The sequence below is a fragment of the Alligator mississippiensis genome, chromosome 11 (assembly GCF_030867095.1).
Source record: "Alligator mississippiensis isolate rAllMis1 chromosome 11, rAllMis1, whole genome shotgun sequence".
NCBI lineage: Eukaryota > Metazoa > Chordata > Crocodylia > Alligatoridae > Alligator > Alligator mississippiensis.
The window spans coordinates 65,951,764-65,961,644 of NC_081834.1; the positions used below are offsets into that span (position 1 = coordinate 65,951,764).

At 43.4% G+C, this 9,881-nt stretch overlaps 1 protein-coding gene across 1 annotated transcript; it reads right to left on the reverse strand.

The window, feature by feature from the left end:
• Positions 1–6,384: 6,384 nt before the first annotated feature.
• On the reverse strand, positions 6,385–9,639 carry LOC106739801 (olfactory receptor 6F1-like). The gene is made up of 2 exons (XM_014605398.2): positions 9,571–9,639; positions 6,385–7,329 (listed from the first exon to the last, which is right to left on the reverse strand). The coding sequence occupies exons 1-2, from the start codon at positions 9,637–9,639 to the stop codon at positions 6,385–6,387; spliced, it is 1,014 nt and encodes a 337-aa protein (XP_014460884.1).
• Positions 9,640–9,881: the final 242 nt, after the last annotated feature.

Sequence of the window (9,881 nt, forward strand, 5' to 3'; positions counted from 1 at the left end):
CAGAACTCAATTCCAACCACGAATCTTGTCCACAAACCACGTGTTTGTTTGTTTTTTTTCTCCATTACTCCTGCATCTTGTATTTCTCTTTCTCTCTCTCATTCTCTCACCCCCACACTCCCCCTTCCACCCCAATATTTTTTCACATACTACATGTCCTCAAACACAAGCACCTTGTCTTCAAAACATAGAACACAGAAGGTAGAACTCCCTATTCTTCTTCTTGCTGAGCCAAGAAGAAGCAGCAGCCATTAGAGCACACTGTTCACTTCTATTCTTCCCTGCTTCTTCTATCCCAGCAGAGAAACATCAGCTTCCCCACTTAAGATACACACCTAAGTTTTGAAGGGCTAATTTTTTGGGCAAAGGTGCAAGTGGTATGTGAGCAATATGGTTTATGTATGTGAAAACTGACAAGCTAAGTAATAGAATGCCACCCCGGTGCATCCACACATGCAGGCACATGCACAGGGCCAGTCCAAGGGTAATTGATGCCCTAGGTGAACTGTGTACCTCGGTGCCCCCACCACTTCCAATATGGAGGAAAATAAGAAGTCTAGAATGAACTTTTACATGTACTTGTTTGATATTCAAAATGAACAATAAAACAATATCAACATTTTAAAAATGGACTGTTTCACACTTTATTAACCCTAACATTTTTAATACACTAAATAGAATTTATTATCTATTAAACACTAATAGAATTTATTATAATACATGTACAATTAAAAGAAAATCCTCAAGAAACATTTGTGTAAAAAATTAGAACTTTGCTTTTTATGCTTTCAGTTTCACAAATTCAGAAACATGTTTAAGACAAAGTTGTCCAGCTATTTCGTGTTCTATTGACATGGTGGCCAGTCCAAGTCTCTCTCGCAGCATAGAAGAATGAAGGTTTATCTTTATTGATTTTAGCTTTGAGAAGCTACACTCCCCACTGTCAACAGAAACTGCGGGAGTCAAGAGAATGCAGAGTGCAATGAAAATGTAGGGAAAACTGTCCATCAGTTTCTGTTCAGAAATACACCTGAAGATGGGGTGCAAGACATTTCGAAAGTTTTATGAAATAATCTGCAGTTCACTGCACAAAACTGCAGCATCCGTATCGTTAGAATTTCCCTGCTGTAATGCCAACTCTAGCTTCAAGCAATGTTCCATTGTGTCTTATTTTGCAAACTGTGAACATTTAGAGGAAACCAAGGACAAAATTCAAGGTGCTGTATCTGTTCAAATTGCTCTTTTACTGAATGTATTGCAGTATCAAGGACTGCAAAATGAAAGTTTATTTTTAATTTATTTTGGGGGGAGTCCTGAACTGACTCATCTTTTTCTTCATATGCAAACTGCTGCTTCTTTCTCCAAATGTATAATGGTTCTGGTTCAAAGTTTGTTGGTGGTTCTAATTCTTCAGCAAGGTTGCAAGCATTTACCAGTGTCTTTTCAAACTCAGTTCTACATCATATAAATTAAATGATGATCTACAAAATTGAACCAAGGAATTTCTACCTTGAATCCTGTTTCTTGAATTATGGGCACAATATATATCTGTAGCTGGGATCAGCTTATTTTGGTGATCTTACTCTTGACAAAATCTTAAATGCAATGGAGAAAATCTAGGGTGCTTTAGATTTTTTTTACAAGAGTGGTTGGAAGGGAGAAGGAAGGTCTAAGAAATCAATGGCATGATCTGTAAGATGATATAAGAGTAGGGCTTCATCTTTTAGGATGATGTTGCCAGTGGTATGCTTGTGTCATAAATCAGCTTGAGAGTTGAAAAGGGAGGAATCGTGATTCTAGTGATCTTTCCTCTGAGATTTTTTTAGGGGTCTTTCTCCCCTTACTGAACCAAAGGTCTTAGACTAAGGTAGATCTGTAGCTGGCCAGGGCTGTTATTTAGAATTATGTTCCTGTTATTTTGTTCTGCATATGCTTTTGACACCCCCTGCCCCAATTTTGATTCCCTAGGCAACTGCCTAGTTTGGACCGGCCCTGCACCTGCACTTGCAGCACCTCAAATAGAAGTGGTGCAAATTTGAGCCAGGGCTTTTTTTCCCTACTTTTGAGGGATCCTGGGGAAGGCAGCAGCAGCCAAGGAGAGAGAGAGAGAGAGAGAGAGAGAGAGAGAGAGAGAGAGAGAGAGAGAGAGAGAGAGAGAGAGAGAGGGGCATCCTTGCCTCTAGACATGCCCCCACTGTAGCTGCCCCACCCCACCCCACCAACCCTCAGATTCTCTTACTGAAACCTGTCCACTGGAGGGCCACCCTATGGCGGAGTGGGTGCAGGTCCCCTCCGGGCTCAAAGTCAAGAGGAAAACTTGGGGGCAGCTGGAGCCCACGGACGTGGAGGACCTTGCCCTACATGCCCAAGGCCATCACAAGGGGAGAAGGAGTGGACCAGCTTCTGGGAGCTTCCCCAGCCATGCCCGACACCCCACCCCCAGGAAAGCTCAAACGAGTGATCACCATGGAGGAGGTTTAAGGGCTGATCCAAGCAGGAGTCCATAGAAGAAGCCCCTCACTCCACTGGCCAGGGACTACCCCCCCCCCCCCGGGCACTACAGGTCTTTCTGGACTTCAGGAAGGCCGTTGACATGGTCTCTCACCCCATTCTCATTAAAAAGCTAGGCAACTATGCCACTGATGCCTACACAGTCAGATGGATAGAAAATTGGCTGAGGGGCCACACTCAGAGAGTGGTGGTAGCGGCTGGGTCATATTCAACTTGGAGGGATGTGAGCAGTTGAGTCCCCCAGGGCTTGGTCTTTGGGCCTGCACTGTTCAATTTCTTTATTAGCGACTTGGAAAAGGGGGTGAAAAGCACCCTGTTTAAATTCGCAGGCAACACTAAGATTTGGGGTGAGGTGGGCATGCCAGAACGGAGGGACAGAATACAGCTGGACCTGGACAGGTTACAGGGGTGGGCAAATGAGAATAGGATGGGATTCAATACTGACAAATGCAGGGTGCTACACTTGGGCAGTGAGAACCAGCAGCATATCTATAGGCTGGGGAACTCTTCTCAAAAGCACAGAGGCAGAAAGAGATCTTGGAGTCATTATCGATTCCAAGATGAACATGGGCCACCAACACGAGGACCCGATCAGTAGGGCTAACCACACTGTGTCGTGCATCCACAAATGCATCACAAGCAGGGCCAAGGAAGTGATCCTCTCCCTCTATGCGACACTGGTCAGGCCACAGTTGGAGTACTGTGTCCAGTTCTGGGTGCCAAACTTCAGGAGGGATGTGGAGAGCATTGAGAGGGTCCAAAGGAGGGTCACTCATGATCTGGGGACAGCAGGGCAGACCCTACTAGGAGAGGCTACAGGACCCACACCTGTTCAGCCTGCACAAGAGAAGGCTGAGAGGGGCCCTGCTGGCCACCTATAAACTTATTAGGGGGGGGACCAGCGGGGAATGGGAGAGACCTTGTTCCCCCGAGCACCTCCCAGAGTAACAAGGAATAAAGGCCATAAGCTGGCAGAGCGTAGATTCAGACTAGAGATTGGAAGGCACTACTTCACAGTCAGGGTGGCTAGTATCTGGAACCAACTTCCAAGGGAAGTAGTGCTGGCTTCTACCTTGGGGGTCTTTAAGAGGAGTGTCACGGCAGAGTCCTACAGGAGGGCCGTGATCTCCTTAAGGCCCCTTTCTCCGTGCCAAGTCAGCCCAAGAGCACCCTCCAATTCTCGCCCGTCCCGTCTTTGATATTCTCATATACATTAGGGAGGCTGCCTCACGTCTTCTTGGACACAGTCCATCGTAACCTCTGGTCCTGTAGACTCCCAGACCCCTCGTGGTTCTTGTCCTACAAACGGGTGCTTTGGGGCACCCTAGCCTTATGGGCTATGCATGGCTCCAACCACCGCTTATACCACGCCCCAAGCCTCGCAGTTCAGATAGATGTTGTTCAGTCTCTCTCCCCCTCCCCCTCTCCCCACACATGCCCGCACTTCTTGGGCCTTCTCGGTATGGTGGCCCTCTCTCTGGGCCTTCTCAGTACTGCCGCCCCTTCCTGGGGCCCTTTGTGCCCACTATGGGCCTTTTCAATCAAACCACCCAGTCCTAGGGCTCTCTGTGGCCACATTGGGCTTTCTCAGTCTAACAGCCCTTCTCTGGGGCTTGCCAGTAAGCTGTCCCCTTCTCTGGGGCTCACCGCACCCATACTAGGGCTTTCCAATAGTGCCCCCTTTCTGAGGCTCACCACACCCGCACTGGGGCTTCTCAAATGCCCCTCTGGAGCTGGGGTCTAAGCACCCTGTAAGGTGCACCCTTACTGGTGCTGGGGCCCCCACACTGCTGTGGGTCCCCTATGAGGCCTCCTCCAACCCCTTAGAGCCTCACCCAAACCACCAGTGTAACAACAACACAACAGAAACTTGAGCTCCTTGGCTAGAACCTAAACATACGCCACCTGGCAGTAACAACGGTGCTCGGACATCTTGGAGCTGCTACCCTTTACTCTGCTAGTGGTACCTGCAGTCAGGCTTCTCCTCGCATCATTCTTCCAGGAGCTCCTCTCTCTCTGGCTGCTGGCAGGGAACTCCCTAGCTTCAGCTCCTGGGCTTTATAAGAGCCAGGCCTTGCCCCTTGCAGCCAGCTGACTGCTAGCAGGTGTGGGTCATTTGCTGACTCCCGTTGCCCTGGCAACCACCAGCTGGGCTCCTTATGCACTGCTAGAGCTTTTCCTCTAGCAGTTTTTCCTCTTTAGGATCAGGGCACCTTGGTGCTCTGCAACAAGGAGGCTTGGCTCTTACCTAGCTGGGATCATTAGAACCCAGTTTTCTTTCCTGCCCAGGGCAGGGGGTCAGACTAGAAAATCTGCAAGGTCCCTTCCGACTCTACATCTATGAATCTATGAACCGGCAAGATGAGCTGCTACCTGCGTGCTCACTACACATGAAAAATTTTTGATTTATATCCACATAACTCATCAGACTCAAGCAGAATACAGATGTGAATTTTATAGGTGACCACCTATATGGATTAACAAGTGACCATTTCTGAGCCTCTGTGCTTCAGCATTAGGTAAGGACAGATCTTAGCAAAGTTGTGATGGTTGAAAGAATGATATCAAAGGAATGTTAGATGTGCAGATCACTTCCATACATTAAAAAAATAAATAAATAAATATTTCACAGACTGTATCCTATTCTGTAAATTGGTATCACTTCTGTATGTTGACAGTTACATATCTAGTGCTACAAAGCAGGTGAACCTCAGAAAGTTTTAGTGACATAAGAGCTTCACTTATTTGGGGAGACAACCTAGCACTCAAAAGCAGTGGTATCAGTACTTCCAGCTCATACAGTTTTACCACTTCTGTTACCATTTACAGCTGTTTTTCCTAAAGCCCCAGTTGCTACAATCAGCAAAACGCATAAGAATCTCAGCTTTCTCCCATCTTCAGTGGTTTGAAAATTGAAGTGTGATCTTCCAATATGTGTGTACTTCTCAGGATCTCATAGATTCTTGGTTCCACTCTGAAGATACTGCAAGGACTGGATTCCTCCTTTCCATTTTTGGTGCTTCTTTTCTCACTGGAATCCAAAAATGCAGAGGCACTTAAAAAAGTAACGGGAATTTCTGTGGAATTTGTCAAATCTCAAGTGCTAGAGGGAAATTTGTTTGGCTTATTTTGTTTCAGCTCTTTTAACAGATTCTTTTGGGCATATGGCCCCACCTAATGTGAAACTACAAGAAAGCAAGATGTTCACAGTACACTTAGGGTTGGAAGTCATTATTTGGATCTAAAACCTTATTAGAGTTAGGCTTATATTGTATGGTAGGATTCACGGCAGGAACAGAATTCAGTACATACAACATCTATACCAAAATAGCTAAAGGATTATTCTTTATCTGTGATGGAATAAAATACTGTTGGAATTCTCAGGGCCAGGGTCTAAGAGCAAGTTATCATGCAAACCATTCTGTCTTATGCGTAGTTTTGAAGATGAATCAGAACAAGGCTTTTGGATTTAGTTTTGACTTTGTCGAAATTTTGCAAGCTATTCCTATATACCTACAGTCCACTGTGCCAGAATTCTTAAAATACAAAGTATGATTTTGAATTTACTAGTATCTTGAAATGTTCGTGTATCAGAAACAAAGGAAAGGGGAATGAAAACATTATGTGCTTCTGTCTGACTAGGAACCTAATTAGAGTTCTCCTTCCAAATGTACTTCAGATTTGGCCATGCATATTAGAAACAGATGACTGGCATATGGCTAACTCTGTTAAATGTAAATTCTATAAAAGTAACAGATCAATAACATGCCAAAGTTTTTTTTGGTTTTTTTTTTAATATGCTGTTATTTTTTGGGACGGGAAGAGGGGGGGGTCAATCCTGCATCAACTTCCCAGCCTTTTGAAAACAAAACTTTATTTCCCTCTGAAGACATGCTTCACAGCTTCTTTCACCTCTGTGTTCCTGAGTGCATAGATGAATGGATTTAATAGTGGTGTTACAATAGTATTTAAGACAGTGACTATTTTGGTCAATTCCAGTGAGTTTTGAATGGAAGGCTTGACATGCAGGAATATGGTGGAGCCGTACCAGATAATTACGATGGTGAGATGAGAAGAGCAAGTAGAAAATGCCCTTTTACGGCCTTTGACTGATGGGATGTTCAAAATGGTGGAGATAATATAAACATAGGACACTAGGGTTATTGCACATGAACCCAGGATGACAATGAATGAGGTGATAAAGGCCACCAGCTCAACAACATAAGTGTCTGTGCAGGAGAGAACTATCCATGGGGCTATGTCACAAAAAAAATGATTAATGATATTAGGCCCACAAAAAGACAGTCTGGCAATCAGATATGCTGGAAGACAAATAGCTAGGAAACCACAGACCCAACAACCAAGAGCAAGCTGAATGGACAAGGTATTATTCATGATGGAGCTATAGTGAAGTGGGTGGCATATGGCTAAGTAGCGGTCATAGGCCATGACAGCCAGGAAGAAATATTCTGTGCAGCCAAAGGAGAAAACAAAGTACATCTGTAAAATACAGCTGGTGAAAGAGATGGTTTGGCTTTGGGACATGAGGTTGGCCAGGGTTTTGGGCACACAAGCTGTCGTGTACCAAATCTCCAGGAAGGAGAGGTTGCAGATGAAGAAGTACATGGGAGTACGTAGACGTTGACTGATCATCACTAAGGCTATGATGGCCATATTTGCTGTGACAGTCATGATGTACATGAAGAGGAAGAGCACAAAGAGGGAGATCTGCAAATATAGGGCCCCAGGGAATCCCAGGAGGATGAATTCCTTCACACTGGTGTGATTTCTCTTTCCCTGGGGAGTCAGCTGTTTTACCTGCCAAAACAATGAAACTGAAGAAGTATTTTTCATTTTTTACCCAGAGACATAAAATGAGCAATGTGCTTCCCCTGCTCCTCTAACCCCAGAGAAGGAACAGAACCCAGGTGTCCTGTCTCCTAGCCATGCCCCTGCTAGCCAGGCCTCTACTGGCAAATCAGAGTTGTACAGCCAAGGAATGGCATTCAACTGCTTACAGCACATTCACATTTTAATGCTGTTTAACATTCCACAGATTTGGTATCATCTGAGTGTAATGTGCAACTTCACCCTCAGTGACATTCATAAAGATGACTGTGTTTGCTTTTGGAATTTGGATTTTGCAGTTAAATCATATTCTAGGTTTCCCTCGTGTTATGCAGTTCTGTATTTGCAAATTCATTCTTATGTGATGACCCTTTTTATATCAAAATGTCATTATATGCAAGGTAAATTCACTCTTATGTGATCAGTGTGGTGGAAGCCTGCAGTTAGCTGCTTTGTGCAGTGCATTGTGGGAGTGAGACACACCAAAATATCATCTCCTGTGTGAGTCTGTGCTCCTCAATCATTGTCCAACGTGGTAGAAATAGGTCTGTGGTTCAGTACAGTTGAGGCCTTGGAATGTATCCTGATTCGTTACATTGTACAGTTGGTTCTCTTTATGCAGATTTAAGTTATGTGCTGTTTTCCAGGAACACATGTATGGCATAAAGTGAGGGAAACCTGTACTGCTAAATTCAGAACATGAGTTTAGGTTTGACTTGTTCATATGGGGTGAGATCTATATGTTTTCAAAGAGAATTGGAAAAGGCAGTGGGAGTTAGGCATCTAGCTCTGGTAGATGCTTTGTAAAATCCCAGATTTACGTACTCATATTTTGGTCTAATCTACATAGGAAATCAACTAATCCCATTTTCACCCTTTCTAATGTAAATACAAACATTCTTTCAATAGCATCTGAGATATAGGCTCCTGAAAATAGTCAATGCATGAAAAAACTTTGAATATATCTGTGTAAGATAATATATAGATGTATAGCTATTCATGTGAGAGTTTCCATTGACATCAACAGACCACAACTCTCAGTCACATGATACAAAACACCTGTTTATATCAGGGTCATACTTCAGCCACAAGAGGAACTTGATAAGAAACCAAATCTTTACAGAAACTTAAATGATCAAAGGGTTTTTCTTCTCATAGCTGAAAAAGACAGAAGTAGCACAAAAGGTGCAATCTTAACTTTCATGGACCCAGAGGGACAGACTTCCATCTTCAGCTCTCTCTGTGCAAAAATGAAGTTTATTTCCTACCTATGGGGACTTTTTACCATCTTGTACCATCTATGCTTTTCCCAGAGCCTGATGAAGGGACTTTGATCCTGAAAGCTTGCAGAAAAGGACAATTTTCTTGCCATTTTCCAGTTGGTCTAATAAAACTTATCATTTTGGAACCATGAGTTCTAGTTTTTTTGTAAATCTTAACTAGTGTATTTATTTTGCTGTGGCTCTCATTGCTTTCGTTATTTTCTTTAACGGATACGAATCTGAATATTGATGATAAGGAGATTATCTAAAACTATCTTTTTCCTCTTGAAATTGAGACTTACAAATACTAGTCCCATACCACAAAATGTCAACAAACACTTTTTAAAATAAAATCTAATCTTTCTGATAATCTTAAAATGATTATGTACAAGGCTTTTTTCTATGTATATGATAGAATTCAAGATGCTATGCAACTGTGAAATTTTGTAGTAGGAAACAAGCTGAGATTTTGAAAGGATCCCAAAAAATTTAGAAACTGAAATATTCCTAGATGTTTTTGTTATTCCTGACAATTGTCCTAATCTCACTTTCACTGGTTGAAAACAGTGAAGTTGCCAATGAAAGCAATAGACCTAAATTTATGTGTAAAACAGCATACCAAGCCAGAAGTCTTTTGAAATTTACTCCAGGCTCACAGCAATGTAAGCAACTTCAATATATGAATTGTGGATCCTAAGCAGATGTGTGAGGAGGAGGTTTGGATTTCCATCTCCAGTTTTGCAGCAAAGTGTCCAAAAGCAGAGCATGAGCTAGTCCTTGCACAAACTACTTTTCAACCTTTGGCTTGACAGTGGCCTACTGTTTCTTGGGCTTAATATTCATTGTATAAAACAGGTAACCAATACTGGGGCAATATCTTCCCTATTCAGGACAGGGGCTGAAATTACAACCCAGGTCCCCCTTATTTGCAATGCACCATCTATCTCACCTTCATTCTACCTTGTGCTGTTATACCCAGCCTCATGTAGATTCCCATACTGCCTGACAAGTTGGCCATCTTCAAGAGAAGCCATGGACAACACTATAGGTAATGTCTACCCCGCATTTTTTGGTGACTAGACTACTTTCTTTAAACCCTTTCTAGAAAGGCAGAGGGATTGGGGTCTAGTACTCAGTGTCCTGCTCCAGGGGAAGTGCCCTAACCGCTAAGTTATTGAGCTAAAAGGTGAGAAGGCTGCCCTCCTCCACTTGATTGTCATATTTTTTTGTGTGACTCAAGAATGTTAGCATGAGTGCTGG

What these genes read in the sequence shown, in the direction of transcription:
- LOC106739801 (XM_014605398.2), bottom strand. Translation starts at nt 9,639, where the DNA reads ATGGCCAACTTGTCAGGCAGTATGGGAATCTACATGAGGCTGGGTATA. An exon ending in CAGCACAAGGTAGAATGAAG is followed by an intron (nt 7,330 to 9,570) that starts GTGAGATAGATG and finishes TTGTTTTGGCAG; the next exon opens with GTAAAACAGCTGACTCCCCA.